The 17539-nt window shown below is 33.0% G+C and overlaps 1 protein-coding gene across 1 annotated transcript in view; it reads left to right on the top strand.

Moving 5' to 3' along the window:
• The window catches only part of LOC129799814 (dynein axonemal heavy chain 10), a 132612-nt gene that overhangs the window by 90224 nt on the left and 24849 nt on the right, over positions 1 to 17539 (top strand). The window contains exons 27-32 of the mRNA XM_055844041.1: positions 700 to 873; positions 1211 to 1428; positions 7492 to 7653; positions 11243 to 11536; positions 11712 to 11983; positions 15086 to 16162. Of these exons, the coding sequence (XP_055700016.1) occupies positions 700 to 873; positions 1211 to 1428; positions 7492 to 7653; positions 11243 to 11536; positions 11712 to 11983; positions 15086 to 16162 (2197 nt within the window). The remainder of the gene's footprint in view (positions 1 to 699; positions 874 to 1210; positions 1429 to 7491; positions 7654 to 11242; positions 11537 to 11711; positions 11984 to 15085; positions 16163 to 17539) is intronic.

The following is a 17539-nucleotide window of genomic DNA, read 5'->3' as shown; positions in this document are numbered from 1 at the left end:
GTCGCCTATCAATTCATGAAGTTTTACCGTTTAAATATGCATTAATTTTAAATGTTTTAAATCGATCAATTTGATCAGTCTTGGTAAGTTTAGTGTTAATACTTACCTCAAAAGGGAAAGTCTTTAATATGAATATAAAGCCCAAAATTCAAGATTAATCCTAAATACAATTTCTCTTTAGAAAAAAAATCTCAAGCAAAATTAGATCAGGGATGTTGCCAAAACCTAAAATCTTTTAGATCACAATTAAAGGCCTCCACACATTGGGAGCAATTTTTGTCAAAAAATGCATTTTTGACAGAATTTTGACGTTTCTTCCTACAGCACTGCAGCTAATTTCCTTCAAAAAGGCATTTTTTGACGAAAATTGTTCTCAATGTGTAGACACCTTAATTTATGATATCAAAATATTTTTCCGCAAAGATTTTGTATATATTCATCTCGGTTTTTCGTACTCAAATCTAAAATGAATTTGAAGTTATGTTCACAAGAAAAAGAAGAGTGCGAAAGAGTATGATGTGAATTTTGATATCATGAAATTTTACTGCTTTGAAAGTGTGCCGGAGGCATTAAGGTTTAATATCCGGGTAAAGGTCATGAGTGAGACAAATAACATAAAACCTTTATATAGTCTCTTTCCTTAACTTTTGCCCTAGATTCATCCGAATTCTCAATTTCAATCTTGTCAATTACATCCAGAAAAACATCAATTGTCTATGACGAATCAGCACAATAAACTTTTGGAGGGTATAAATCGAGTGACAGAAGCTGTTGAGCAAATAGACCAATTGAAAATGATGGTGGAGGAGCAGAAGAAGAATGTTGTAGCCTCGACGGAGAAATGTGCATCAGTGCAGAGAAATATCGAAGATTGTAAGTCATTTAGTATTTAGAGTTTTATGGCTTAAATCTTCATTGATTGTCATGTGTTGGCATCAAATGGTAAGAGGAGATTGGAATGAAAATGTTACCCATTCCATTTTCCAGCCAGCACTGAACTCCATCAGAATCCTTCCATTGTCCCCAAGAACTTATCCGAGACTTTTCTCCCTTTTCAAATATTTTATACAAAGTCTGTTCTTGTTGTTTTATATTCTGGGGGACTTATTTGTTTACTGAATCCACTCCAATTCCCATCCTCTCCATCCCAACTCACCCCCTTCGCACATATACCCCATCATTCACTGGAGGTCCTTGTTATATTTTTCAGTGAAGGAGAAGATAAATTTGAAACAAACTGAAATATCATTGAAATCAATTGATGTAAAAGAAAGGACAAAACAAATTGAATTGGAAAAAATAACAGCAGAGGAAGTTTTAATGGCTGCAATTCCATTATTGGAGAAGGCACGTCTAGCCCTTGGTGATCTTGAGAAATCAGATATAACGGAAATCAGAAGTTTTGCTACACCGCCGGAAGCGGTTCAGGTAATTTGTAAAACGCTTTTTTAGTATCATTTTGCTCTTTTCTTTCGCATTCACCTTTATATCCACCCTGAGATGTCGTGAAAATATACCTTTTCCGCCCATCCTAAGAGATCAGCTAATAAAGTGCGAGGGGCTGGAGGGATAAAAGGTTACAAGAGAAATGTGAAATAAATTTATAGGAATTATTGCTATAACCAGATGGAGGAGATTTTCCGCAGGAGATACCAAAGAGAAAAGAGCATTTCATCCAATAAGAAAATATCTCTATACCAACATAAAGTACACATTCTACAAGATTCTTATACTTGAGACTCAGGCAAAATTCCTTCACTTGAAAAATATTTAGCTCATCCTCCGGTAAAACCTTTCTGGGGTATCTCCTGCATATAGACATGGAGCAAGGTTGTATCAATTAATCGATAAATTTCTTTCGATAGCTTTCGTATTCAATGACCGATAAATTGATGACTATTTTATACAAAGTTAACTGTTTGAAAGTTTAATTAAAACTCTCAACTCCACTCAATTTACCATGAACAATTGTATGTTCAAACATATCGATTTTGATTGATAGTTCTATTACAATGTTGCTATTACATTTTAATAACTGATTATATTGACAATCATAATATCAATTTACTTTCATTAAATTTAAATGTATATATATAGGTACCAAACTTCAACAATACTGAAACTTTTATATGCAATACGCTAAAGTTTTAACATACAGACATGATACTTTTAGTTGACTCAAGAATTATTGCACTTTAATGTTCTATTAAAGCAACAGAAGATTTCGTGACAAAATCTGCCATAAATTCACATATGATATAAGATGAAGTAAGTTTCTGTGAAAATTGTTTCATCTCAAAAACACTTAAAATGAGCTTAGAGTCGAAAGAGAAAGTACGATAATTTATGGTTGTGATTTAATTAAATGATTCTTTGAGGGAATTAAAAATTTAGCACAGACATGTACTAAAGAAATTATCGACAAGAAATGCCTTGCTACGATAATGGCACGAAATGCCACGATATACTTATTATGCATATAAATATTTGATGTTCCATATGACTTTTACCCAATGAAAAGCATCTCGACTGAAGTATAAGTCTTAAATGGAAATTCAACAATTTTTACAAAACTTTTGTTTAAAAATTCAACAAATTTGGTTGAAATACACAAGGCTTCACACTATAATAGTGTTAAAAATTATAATAAAACTATAATAGTGTTAATTTTTGATCATGTGACGAAAAATACCATAAAGTTGTGTATTTTTTTAGACAATAATAATGTGAAAAACTGTAATCATACTATAATAGTGGTAATTTTTAGAATTTGTCAGACAGTTTTAAATCACGAAACGTTATTAAAAAATTTTTATGATTATAACAGTGAGAAATTTTACACAGATCGCAATTAAATAATTATTTTATCCGATTTCACACTAATATAGTGTTAAAATTTTACACATTTTCAAATTAAACAACATTGTTGAAATTTTTCAACTATAATAGTGGTAATTTTCAATCACATGACAATAACTTACCAAAATGTTGTGCATTTTTTAAACATTTTTAAATTAAACAACTAAAATGTTCGATTTTGCACTATTATAGTAGTAAAATTTTACACATTTTTTACTGTGTATATATTCCAAGTAAATTCTTCTCTTCCTATTTATTGAAATAATATCTTTCCGGTACAAACATTTTTTTTTCACAAAAAAATACTGACTAAATCTACCTCGGTCTTCCCTATACAGTACTTTTAGAATATTCACGACAATTTAGAACATAGGAAAAGCCGTAAAAATACAATTATGGTCCTATTCCAATTAAAAATGAAAGGGAAATCTTTCCTCTAAACATTTTTTAGTACATGGCTGCTTTCATGTGCTTCTGTATTATCGACTTTTCTTTGTGGGTTTCTGTCACGACTTGTTTGCTGGTTTTTAGAACACAACGGGGACTGGGAAAAACAGTCGCGACAGGCACCAACCTGGAGAAAAGCCGTTAACGCAGAAGCACATGAGAGCAGTTATGTACTAAAAAATCAGCACGAAATTTTTTTTTAACTTTAGGGTAAGATGGGTAATTCAGAATCATGTCTATTTTGGAATTTTAAGATTTTTCCACTGTTTCAAATGGGCAAAGGGAAAAAGAAAACCACGAAAAAGTACAACGTTTTACATTTGAAAATACTTCTTTGTTGTTTTTTCCTTTTGTCATCTAAAATTGTTAGGAAATCTCAAAGTTCCGAATTAGTATTAATTCCAAATGGCCTCATCTTTCCCTACTGTTTTCAAGTGATTCTATATAATCAACTTTTCCTTGCGGTGGTTCCTACACAGACTGCTTTCCCCAATCCTGTTCGTGTTCTAAAATAGTCAAACAGTCGTGACACGAATCAATACGGAGAAAAATCGATAACCTAGAAACACATTAGTACAGTCAAGTACTAAAAAAATCAAAAAAAAGATTTATCTATTCATTTTTCATTGAAATAGTACCATCATTATTTATTCCAATTTATAATGCGACTATTTACAGCACTCATACGGCTATCAACATCTCAGTATCGATAATCTATCTAAAGATCAAAACGATGGAGCTGTTTCATTTTAGCTCATATAAATCCTTCTAAGAAACTTTTAGTACGTTAGGTTTTCAATTCGCAAATAACACTCATTACTTTAGAGTCCAATTTGCAATAAATTTATTTACTAACAGATTGAGTTCAAAACAGAGAAATTGTTTAGAAAAAAAATTTAAAAAATTATATTTCTTGTTTTTGATCAATAAAAGTGTGTCGATATGGATTATTCTGTGATTTCTCAAATAATCGAATAATCACAATTTTAAATTAGTCCTAAATGTTAGTCTTAATGTTATAAAAAAAAATGGTTTTCAAAATTCAAACAAAATGAAAAACTAAACCCTTAAGCCCTCAATAATTATTAAAATGCTTTTGAAAATTAAGATATGTCATTTAAATATAATAATAATACACAAAAAATATTTTAGCTTAGGGTACTTGATAGTACTAGAATATGTTCGTTACAGGAACTTAATACCTCTATTTAAATCAGAGTATTAAAAACCGATTATGAGATTAATTTTTCTTATAGGTCTGAGTGAATCCTAGTTCGAAATTACAGATTAATCTACTTCTTATATTTTTAGGAAACATTTAAAAATACATATTTTAGTGAAATTACAATAGTGCAGGATAGTACTAAACTATTTCATTACATGATTTTGGGATAAGTTAGGAAAATTATAAAATTTGCCCTTATGTTAGTACTGAAACTCTTTCGTATTTGGGAAAATTTTATTCAATTTTTGTGCTATATACGCCTCAATTGTCAGCAAAGTAATATTAATAGTAATAATAAATCAGAAAGAATATAATTCACGCCATTTTGCAATGTAATAATTTGAATGAATTTTCTGTTTGATAAGTTATAGCCACGAGATTCGTTCTATAGTGGGGTTCCCCGAATACTGAAAGTCGATATCTTCAAACATTTGTTACATAAACACTGGGTTCAAATTAAAAATAATTTATATTCTCTTGTGGGGTCTCCTAAGCCTACTCATATTAAAATATTTCAGATCAAAAATTGATGTTGATAAAAAAGTAGAATAATTTCCATGTAAGAAATTAACTGAAGTTTTTGTTTCATTCTTGTTTTGCTGTTAAATGTTAAACTTATATTGATTGATATCATTCGAAAAGTGCTTTCCGTAATTGTATCCAGATCGATTTCGTCACATATATCTGGTTTCTTCAATTAATTTAAGGTACACTAGCCATATCTTCAATAATATATCATTCTGCTTGAGTTTACTGGAAAAAGATTCAGAGATATACAGAGGTAGGGGAGACCTGGGAGGTTTGGGACAGAAGTAGTGTGGGACAAGGCGATTTTTTTATTAATTTTTTAAATAAATGGGATTTTATCACTAGTCACTTGTAGGCAATATTAAGATGTATCTTGACTAAAAGAATGGACATCCTCAGTTTTATTGTTTTAATTCTATGATTTTTTTTTAAATTGATAAAAATAGTATATTTTTGATTTCTCAGTTTTGCTCTTTGTATTTTATATGAGCTATATATATAATCAAAACTTTTACATTTCATTATCTAGCAGTATAATCCGGGAACATATTTTTATAAATATTTCAGAGATTACGCTCTTGTTTTTAACTTGAAGGTTTTAAATATCAAAACTACACGCGGAGATGTTTGGGACACCTGAAAGGGGATGAATGGGACGTTGATTTTCGACAAGATTGTAGGTGACATGCAATTTTTTATTGTCAAAATAGAGAGTAATGCCCAGTTTCCACTGGAAATCTCCCTCATGTGCAAACTTTACCATTGAAGCAGATGTCTCTAACTACAGAGACAATTAAACCATCATTGTCTTGGGAATTAATAATTTCTTATTCATAGGATATTCGACCTTTGCCCAGTCCCGTTAAAAACTATTTTCTCGAAAATTTCTCGAGTAATATAATCTACAATTCTCACAAGTCCTCCATAAAAGGCAAGGCGAGAGCTAATTCAAAGAAATAAGGAAAAAACAGGTACCATGCAGTTATCGTAAAATCAAACAGGAATCCGTCAATGAGTTCAAAACTAAAAGTTGCAAGAAAATCTACTTCGCCTGTGGAATTTGATGATCATGATTGCAATATTTCGAATAAAAAAGCAAAGAAAGGTAGATGGAATATAAGAAGAATGTTTTTTAATATTTTATTGACAATAAATGATTCTACTGTACAAATAAAATTGATATTAATTTCTAAGTATGAAATAAAAGATTAAACATTCTTATTTCTATTAGAAATATTTTTAATCTAGTATTAAAAATTAATTTAAGTGCTCCAATAATGCAAATTATGCGAGAAAAAACGTGTCCCAAACATCCCCTTTTGCGTCCCATACTGCCCCACATCGGGGAGGTTTGGGACAAAGCGTCAAGTTTAATGTTTTATGTTCTTCAAGAAAAATCATTTGTTTTCCAAGTTCTATCGAGTACTTTTTAAAAAGTTAATACCCATAAGTAGGAGACACTGGGGCAAAAAGTCACAAATCGCAAATCAAAATATGATAATACCCAATGTCTGGTACTATTTTCCCCAGCATTTTTGAGAATAGTCACAAAATTACCTTTGAGAAATTGGCTAGATTAACGTACTTCCTTACAATATACAGGAAAATTACTTTCACAAAGTTGTAGAGCGGTAAATTTCCTATAAAATTGCGCTAATTAGAAATTTTTGAAACGCTCGAGTAGCTTGTAAAAAAAATGAAACATCCGTTTTGTGACTTTTTGCCCCAGTCTCCCCTATCCTATAGACCGCATAAAAATGTAATACACTATCGATTTTTTGGAATACTGTCTCAAAGTCAAAACATGAAAAGTGTCCCAAACCTCCCCGGTCTTCCCTAATACCAAGTAGTTTAATCACTTTGACCAAACCCATACAAATTTCATTTTATTTAAGTTTGCATTGGATTTGAAGACAAACCATTCCTATACGATAAAGTTCAATAATTCTAGAATTGTTAAATGAGTTTGGAAGTGATTATGCAATCAAAGTACTTCTGCATATTTCAAGCACTTTCAGCCCCAAGCGCTTTATTCAGATGTTTCTAATGCTGGCTTGAATTAGACGAGTGTAAAATACGAAATTGATGAAATAAATCTTTTATGATGTATCTGTTATAAATACGACAGCTCCAGAAGTAATCCACTTTGAGGGGAATTTTGTATGAATATCGATGCATTTTCGATAGGGTTATTGATTTTAAACTCAAGTTTCAGCCCACATTATTCCGTTTTTGCTGTTGAGGGTGCTATACTATGTTTCGTACAATGTTATGGGGAAAATGTAGCACATTTCAACTATACCGCTCAACCATCTATGTAAAGTCCCATTTATCCTTTTCTCCTCAAACCCCAGAAACCTCATCTTTCTGTTGGTAGTCTGAGAATCTCACACAAAGTATCTTTTCTCCGTCTCCTGCTTCCTTTTTTTTAGGTGCTGTGCGAGTGTCTTTTAATATTGAAAGGCGCCAAAGATGTTTCTTGGAAGGCAGCCAGGACAGTTATGGCTGAGGCAGACTTCTTGAAGAACTTGCAAGAGATGAATTGTGACACAATTAGTCAGAAACAATTGACAGCAGTGAAAAATCATATGAAGGTATTAGGGGCCATATCTGTTTTCCGGCCCCTCTAGACTATGTATTTCCACAGTTGTTTTTGGCTTATGTTTCCGTATTTTGGTTGTGACTTCTTTTCTCATCGCAGCTATTGTCGAGCTGAAGGTTTTAGTCAAACAGCTGAGATTGAGCTCAGATTTATAAAATCCATGTTTTAATTGACCCTATTTTGAGTAACATGGGTTAAGATCAGTTGAATCGGCAGGCCGGTCCGGTATGCGGTCATGATGCAATTTTACGGTTTTGTCCTTACTGTCCGAATTACAAAATCCAAGATTTGGTCTATTTTTGTTCAATTTCTGATTTCGGAATAAGAAAATCTGTAAATTTTCTTGATATGAAATTTAATCTTGAACTCAAAATTATTAAGTAGGGGGAAGCCGGGCACTTTTCATAAGGAATACCTTTGAAAATCGGCTTTTCCATCCTATTTTCAAGTTAAACTGAGCTTTAGCCTAATTTGATTTAGCTTCGCAATTGATTTGTAAGATTTCATTCCATTTCTAGATAGGAGAAGAAAGCCCTATTTCAAAAGTGCCCTACTTCCCTCTAATTGAAAACGGTTTTTGATATGTTATAGACCCGGAAACAGTGTCTTTATAGGTTGATATATTTACAAAACGATTCCTTGTTTAAAAATCGTAATAGCCATCAATTTTATGATATAAATTTTATTTTTTGAGGAGTATTATCTGCTTCGGATAACGCGGTACAATTTTAATTTTGGGGAAAAATCCAGATAAATCAATTAATATTTAGACACATTTCTTTTCGTTCTTATTTAAATTCTTGTGATGTTTGATTTGAATTTTTAAACTTTTATAGAATTTTGATTCGGTTTAAGTGTTTTATAGAGCTTACGTGAGACATTTCCGAAATGCAGACATATTACAAATCCAAGGAACCGTTTTTTGTTTTTTGAAAGTCTTATGTAAGAATTGGACTTCTAAAAAATAAGTGCACTATTATTTGAATTTGGAAACAGATATCTCGACAATTATTTTTAAAGTCTTATAAAATTTTTCGAGAGGTGAACAATATGAGTCCCGGTCAAAGAGCCGAAAGCCAAAATTCCGAATGGGTCAAAACCCCAAATGGGTCGAAATTCCGAATGGGTCACAATCGCGAATGAGTCAAAATCTTAAAATGCCAAAATCCCGAAATTTTAGGGTTTCGCTAAACATGTCCAGTAGGGGAATTCTGTAATTTTCGTAACATTGTCACGCGTGATTTCGAAACCTGACGTTGCCAATCCAGCTTTTTTTTTTGTCATATCATATGAGTTCGAAAATGCAATTCGCTGATTTTTTAATGAAATGCCTTTACTTAGTTATATTATGCAAATACAATCTGTCTTGGTTGATTTGTTTAACAACATTTGTTGTAATTTTAATTGCCAGAAATCTTATATATGTAACTTCTGACAATGTCACGGGAGCTGAAATGGCAATGCCACGGGAGCTATAAAGGCAATGCCACGGCTACAGAATCGCATTCTCGAAAAAGCTCTCCTGAGATTCAAACCCAATTTGTCATATGGCATTGCTAGAGCGTTACAGAATTCCCCCTCCAGGAAACTATGAGGTTCTCGATTTTGAATTGGATTTCGAATTTTGAATTTCCTCAATTTCGAATTTTCAATTTTTTTAAGTATTTTTTTATTGCTTTTACCCAAATATTGAATCAAATCTGAAAATTTCTTAAGTATTTTTGATTAAAATTTTTTGTAATTTCGAAATTAAAATAAGTTTAAAATTAAAATATGTTTAAGGAAATTAAAATAAATTTCCTTTTAGGAAATTTTTTTTATTAAATTTTTCAAAAGTATTATTTGTTGTTACATTGATTCAAGGTGAAATGTTTATACCCAACACGCAATAACTTTTGTTTGTAAACATGTTTTCAAAATTTTCTATGAGAGAGAGCGAGATGACTAGATCTCATTCACTCTCACTGAAATGTGAAAAACATGTTTACAAAACAAAGGTGATTGTGCGTTAGGAATTACAAAAACAAAAACAAACAAATGAGTTAAAATGGTGTTTTCCATTTTTAAAATTGTATTTTGGAAAAAATTCTCATACCTTTCGTTTGTAATAAATGAAAAACATACTTAGTAATTTTTTTCAATATTTTCTCGTACTTGAACTTACGTCTGTAATTTTGGTTTCGATTGTACAGATCCGGCTCGAAGGACCAAAAAAGTACGATCTATTTACAATTATCGAACCAAATCTGTAAAATGGTGAACCATTCATTTAAATCCGTTTCAATCCGCAACAATTTCCTTTTGGTTTTTTGGTACACACAGAGAAATTTTAGTGGCATAACAACTCCAAATGGTGTTGTCAGACACACCAACCTCAACCCCAAAATCAACTAACCCCAATTCGGTGTTCAGAATACACCAAGTGGTGCCACAAAGTAACTAACACCGGCTTTGGGTTTCTGATTACACCAATTTTACACCAATTATTAACACCAAATTTAGCGTTGTTGGAACACCATTGTGGATTTTGTATCACACCATCTCAAGAAAATATAGGTGTTCCTTTTACACCAATAAATGAAAAATGTCTACAGATTTGCAACTAAAACTAAATGATCAAAGGATTTAGAATTAGGGCATTGGCATTCATTGGATGGGATTTGAAATTAAATTCCTGGGTGTTTCTATTTAAGAATTTTCCATTTTTCTGCGTGATTTTTATTAATTTTTGACCATTGTTTGAGGGCTTGGGGCCCTCCCTGGATGATATTCTCTGTATTTCAAAGCCATTTGGTGCGTGAAAATCTTTTTCCAACATTTAAGCCTGCGCCGAGATTTGAACACGCGACCTTTGTGATGACAGTCGAGCATCTTCCAGCTGCGCCACGAACTCCTATAATGTATTCAAAGCATATCGGGAACCCTTGCATCGGCACACACGATATTCCAAAATTAGAGATTACAATTAGAATTACAGATTTGCAACTAAAACTAAATGATCAAGGATTTAGAATTAGGGCATTGGCATTCATTGGATGGGATTTGAAATTAAATTCCTGGGTGTTTCTGTTTAAGAATTTTTCATTTTTCTGTGTGTGTGGTCGATGGTGAGCGACGAACACCGTTTGGCGTTGCAACAGCACTGTTTAGAAAATTGATGGTGTTACTTTTGCACCATTTCAGAGATTTCTGTGGCGGAGTTAATACAACACCGCCAAAGCATTTCATAGAACACCATTGATTCAAAACTAGGTGTTAATTTGGTGTGAATGCTACTACGTTTGGTGTTCAAGCAACACCAACACCAAATTCAACCCCAAATTCAACACCGCTTTCTCAAAATCACTTCTCTGTGTGACGATAGAGGCATACGTGAGATCTTTCTTAAAGCTTAAAATACATAAATTTTGGGATAAATTACTGATACATCATTTGATTTTGTTGAAAAATCGCAAGTTTATTTTAAAAAATCACAACATTCATAAGCTAATACAAGTTTATCACAGCTTTTTTCAATTATGTCAATGCATGCAAAGTTGGGAATTTGAATATGTTTCGAATGTGGGTGGGTTGTTTTGCAGAAAACCACCAAAATGGAAGACATGAAGGCGATATCGAAGACAGGATATGGATTGCTCCAGTTCCTTAAGGCTGTAATTCAATACTGTGAGATACTGAGGGAGGTGAAACCCATGCAGGAGAGAGTTAAGAAATTAGAGCAGGAGCTGTCTGATGAGGTGGCAATGGTAGATGGTATGAAGGACCAAGTAAAATTGACTCAAGACGAATTGACCAATTACTCAACCCAATATCAAACACTAATCGACGAGAAGCAAATACTGCAAGAAATGCTGGAACAAGGAGAAAGACGATTAGTAAGTACTTTTACTCCCAAAACTGCCTCCATCTGCTCAATCAACCATTGTTATTTCAATTTCACTCAATTTAACACAATTCCCAATGTTTTGTCCTAGATTTTTTTTTTATTCAAGCATTTAACAAAAATAAACTTAAAAAGTATTCTCCTTCTCTTCTCTTCTTTCTATTCAGTTCACATCTGATAGACTGATGATCGGCTTAAAGTCTCAACTGGAGAAATGGTCAAGTGATTTAAATAAGTTAGAAGTGGATAAATCGAAAGTTGTTGGCAATTGTTTGCTCTCAGCATCGTTTTTGTCCTATGCTGGACCTTTTTCTTTCAACTTTCGCAAATCTATCGTGTATGACGATTGGTACTTGGATATACTTGCCAAGGAGATTCCCATCAATACTCCATTTAAAATCCAAAATTTCCTTTTAACGGATGACAGCGATATAATTTTGTGAGTTTATCGCCCTTTTTATATGCTTTTCATCCTCTACATTGTTCGATTTCTCGTTGGCAAAATGTAGAGGTTTGAATGTCGTTCATTGTATGAATAGTGGCATAAGCTATAAAGGAAATTTTATCGCTTTCCCTTTAAATACATATATTGATGATGCTTAATGTAGGTCAAAAGCGTGCAAGTGTGAGCGATAGAAAACTTAATATTTGAGCGAGTTTTCCTTAAAAAAAAAGAAACATCAAAAGCAAATTAAAGATGGATTTTAAAGTAAATTTAAGAAGTTTCACGGAAATTTTGACATTGCGTAGATTTTGATAAAATTTTCCTAAATTTCCTTTCAAGATTCGAATTCAGAGTAGTAAATTCTTTTCTTAGATTGATACACAATATAACTAAATAATATTTGTAGGGGTTTGCTGTAAACAATTCAAATTCAATGACCATTAGGGCGCGTTAATTAGGGCTCAATACGCTCCCCAACCGGGCTTGATATATATTTTCACAATAATCGAATTCACAGAATCGAATCAATGATCTTACGATCATGAAGCCCAATTAAGAACTATCTGCAAAATGTTTAACTACGATATTCCATGAAGCTATGTCCCAAATTCACAAAATGTTGACTATCAATTTAAATTTTAAATCTTTGAAAATTAGCAATTAGAGCAACTGCACCAAATTTCGACATAGTTGCATAGAGGGGAAACTTGTGCAGCTTCGTACGGAAAATGATGTCCAAGTTTAAAGATTTTTTTTTACTGAATGCCACAGAAGCCGAACGTAAACCACTAGGGTGGAATCACCACTTTTCGCCAGTACTCCTCTTTTCGCCATTTATATTGAAATCACAATTTTTCCATTATTTGTGAAATAAATTAGCCGTAAAATTATTTGTATCTCCACTGCTGTTACTTTATAGAGTCGAAAAACACTAATTTTTGTGCTGAATTTAAATGTTTGAGCATTTTTAAAGGAATATTTTAATCAAGTGCATCGAATGAAATATTTTTACCAAATATAGAAAGTGTCAGGAAACTTCTATCGAACAATATTTACGATTTTGAATAAATAATTTATCTATTGAACAATTAATTACATTCGGCGAATACATAAAATTTGTATTTAGTTGGTTAATGTTTCATTTTATATTATTTTTATGTAAAAATGAGCCATGGCGGAAAGTGGCAATATTCTAAAATTGATTCACTACCTGTCGCCATTGCTTTTCAATAGGCGACGCTAAATTTACTTCATAGATTTTCAGTTGTCAAATCTGCTTTGTTTACTTTCTACAATAGTCTAATAATTTTATTTCTCAAATAAAAGTGAAGAAAAATCATTTAAAGTGAGTAATAATAGGGTGATCATGAGGAAAAAGAAATACTGAATGTATTCTTTGCATAATATTTCCCAAAATAATCGAGTTTGAACTTTTTTAAGTGAGGTGGCGAGAAGTGGTTGCAGAACTGGCGAAAAGTGGTAAAAAGTGGCGACGAAGTGGTTATTTTTGCATTGTTGGTAAAAATCAGTTTGTTAGATACTCGCGCATTAAATTTTTGGACTTTTGTTTTGACGAATCTAGAGCCAATATATCTAAGTAGCTTTGTGTTAAATTTAAGTAATCAGATAGTAAGGGATCGAAAGTTATTATACAGTTAATTTCTTTTTTTCCTAAAAGTGGCCATAAGTGGTTACTGCACCCTATGTCAAAAAATCTCTTCCTTATAAAGTTCGTAATGTACAAAATTTACAAAATTCCTAAAATTAAAATTTAGTGGCGATTTTTTCGAAGTCGCTCCGGTTTGGTCAGCTACGAACCAAATTTGGCCACCTTTATACGCGTCATTTTCACCGTAAACATTACACCGGATACAAAAATTTGCACATCAGCGTTTAGACGGAACTTTCAGCTACTTGCTTTAATCGTTTTTAGGAGGTATCATGCGTTAAAAATCAATTTTATGATATTTCAATAGGACATGTTTTTGTGAAACTTGGAAAACCATTACACTGCATTCTGACAGAAAATTAAGTATGATTATCTCCCAATCACATCTGATCTATTGTAATCAGAAGATTTTCTCTAACACTTGCATCTGTCTTACAAAACATGTTTTGAACATCAATGAATCCGAAAATGACAAAAACAAAAATTTAAAGTGATATGTGAAAAAATCCACTTAAAAACAAGGCAAATTGGAAAGGAAGTATTCAAAATTCACAGAATTGATTATGAAAAATCATTCAAGCTGACTGCTTGATTTGACAGAAGTAGAACAACAGCATCTGATGAAGTCTCACTTTTCCGAGGAAATGCGTGTTTTCTCAAATTTTTCGTGAAAAATGTTTAGTATCCCAATTTTCTTGAGAACTTATTCAATTAAATCTCTGGATAGTCAAATATTCCAGGGCGGCGTGAATAATGTGACTAAAAACAGTGAAGAATTCATAAAGTCAGTGGTCAATAGTTTAAACTTTAAACAGATGTTTTCACGAAGCTGCAATGTTCAATTTTTCTGAGCTGCCAAGGTCGTAATGTTTGTGAATTTTCCTCTATCCATCTATGGAATTTTGAAAAACAAAGAAAGTGCCCGAAATTGTAAGCTGGTCGAAATTTGGTGCAATTCCCTTAATATCTTGTACGCGCAGGGGACACAACTTCCCAAAAATTTCCGTCTTGAGTAAACATTCAAAGAACTAGAGATATCTCAGTTTACTACTTATCTTAATTTTAAAGTTTCATACTCGCTTTATCATTTTCAATTTATTTCCTAAAATCGGGCAAGATTTGACTTCTAAAGTAAACCTAGCTATTTTTAAATTGAATACCATAGATTGGTATTCATTTGAGCCCTAATGCAGGATTTACTAATATCTTTAGTACTTAAAGTGCTTCACAGGTTCAGCTATTGATAAGGAGTATAGTTCATATCCGGATTTTTGTTTTCAAAACGGGGATTTCGAATCAAAATATCCTCTTTTATATGTTTGAACTATTAACTTATGCCACTAGGTCATCAAATGAGTGAAATGTACTTTATCATTTGGCAGATTCGTTTTCCTTCCCTTTCTATATCTCTACTTCTTAACTTGTAGATGGACCAGAGAGGGTCTACCAAATGATGATTTCTCTCAACAAAATGCAATTCTCACACTCTATTCAATGCACTTTCCATTGTGCATTGATCCACAGCAACAAGCATTGGAGTGGATAAAGTCCATGGAGGAGAAAAATGATGTTAAAGTCACAAATTTTGGTGACACAAATTTTCTAGAGTACCTCGAGGGTGCGATTGAATGTGGTCGACCAATTGTATTCGAGGACATCGATGACTATGTGGATTTGATAATTGAAAATGTTCTGGTGAAGAATATTATTGAGCATGAGGATGGACATCAATTTGTCATGGTGGGCAATCGTCAAGTGACTTTCAATGTGAACTTTCGACTCTATCTGGTGACAAAGATGTCCAATCCACATTTATCATCGGTAATATTCAGCAAGGCGAGCGTTATCAATTTCACAATGATTCACAGTGGACTGGAACAGAAATTGCTCACGATATCTGTGTCCATGGAGCGTCCCGATGTCGAGGAGGAGCTTGATGGACTGGCCAGTGAAATTGTGGCAAAGAGGCAGCTGCTGAGGGAGCAAGAAATATTCATTCTGCATGAATTATCCACTACAATGGGCAACATACTCGACAATATTGATCTAATCACAACCCTCGAGACATCCAATGCCAAATATGTGGACATTTGCCAGCATCTCCACGATGTAGCCCGTATGATGGAGAACAATGATAGAATGCGCAGCCAGTATCGTGATATTGCTAGCTATGGTGCATGCATATTCCTTGCAATGTCTGATATGGCAAAAGTTAATCAAATATATCAGTATTCATTGGGGACTTTTATCAACCTCTTCCGTCAAGCACTCAAGACAGCTCCCGAAGAAGTCACCTTCGAGACTAAAGTTGCCATCATCAAAAATAATCTCCTGAGGAATACCTACAATTGGTGCAGTATTGGAATTTTTCAGCGAGATCAATTGCTCTTCACATTCGGCATAGTGCTCAAATTGAGTGTTCAGCGAGGTGATTTGCATCAACGTCAAATTGATTTTCTTTTTGGTGGTTCATCCATGAACACCAACCAAACGGATGACGATAGGTACGGCACATAAAGCTTAAAAGTTCAATACTTTTGCTGAAAATTTCCATGAAAGTTTTTATTTTTTTCTTTGGACTTCGGTACAGTAAGTGCGAGTGATTTTGACACCCTCCTGATTGTAAGCTTTTCTTAACTTCTAAAACTTAAGGATGGTCTTTACCGATCCTATCCACCATGTCTGATCGTTGAGAACCGTTCTTAAACATTAGAATTAAGGAAAAGCTTACGAACAAGAGGGTATCAAAGCCACACACAGATGAGAAAGTCAACTGTTCTTACGGTAGTTATTTTAGTAAACGGTCATGAATGATTTCAATACGATCTTATAGATTATAACTGATTAAAATTAAGGATATCGATTAGCATAAGAGATATAAAAAATACCGACGTAGGTATTAATTCAAAGAAAAAGTCCTATGGTCGTCGGATGGGTGCAAGTTCAGCTCAGAATAAAAACACTTTTGATCATTGAAAAACCTACGTAAAGCAACAAAAGCTCTGGGAAGAAAAAAAAGTTCCCTTAAAGTTGTAAAGTTCAATATCCTTTTTAATTAAGAAAATAGTATTATAATAAAAGTCCTCCTTATGGATTGCATTCAATAAGACCGACGAACGCTCAGCGGAAGGACAGTTCGTCAATCCTTACAGACTGGTATCTTTGTTCACGTGATCTGCTAATAGAAGACTAAGTCGGCCTTGTCTTCTAGATGCATAGAGTCTATCTCTAAAGACTTTCCGTGCTCAATCGTCCTCATCATTGCAAAACAAATGACCATTCTTGTAAATTCTATTTTGTCATATTTACTTGACCACATTTACTCATCTACGGATCTAAACCATACAGTTACTCATTCTACGGTACCGTTCTCTCTTACTTGCGGACCTTAAATTTCAGAAGTGAATACTTCTTTACGAAAACGAAGTTCTCTTAACCAGAACCCGAATATCTTGTTTGGTAAAATTATTTATTGATTTTATTTTTATACTCAAACTTCTTAACCAGCGTTCTCTTGATAAACTTTTAGCAGCTATGGCAGATAGATATTATCATACGATTGAATGGCTGATTTAAGGTAGACGAAGTAATCTACAACCTCAAAGTTATAGTGCTTCTTTATAAGACTTAAAATCGAAAATTGAAAACTCCTTACCCAGCGAGCACAGTTAGCTAAAAAAGGCAGCGTTTTTAGCAAAAGTATGCTGAAAGCACTACCTTTAGCTAACTGTGCTCGCTGGGTATGCCGTATTATTCGTTAAGTATCCGTAACATACTAGTAACGGGTACCCGTCAACCCCGTCAGTAAATAAGTCTTTAATATAGACTAGACTTCTTTTTTAGTGAATTGTAAACAAAGACCATCAGAAAATGTACATGAA

The sequence above is a fragment of the Phlebotomus papatasi genome, chromosome 1 (genome assembly GCF_024763615.1).
Source record: "Phlebotomus papatasi isolate M1 chromosome 1, Ppap_2.1, whole genome shotgun sequence".
Lineage (NCBI taxonomy): Eukaryota > Metazoa > Arthropoda > Insecta > Diptera > Psychodidae > Phlebotomus > Phlebotomus papatasi.
The sequence above is the reverse complement of the archived record's forward strand: the minus strand, read 5'-3'. Positions and strand labels throughout refer to the sequence as shown.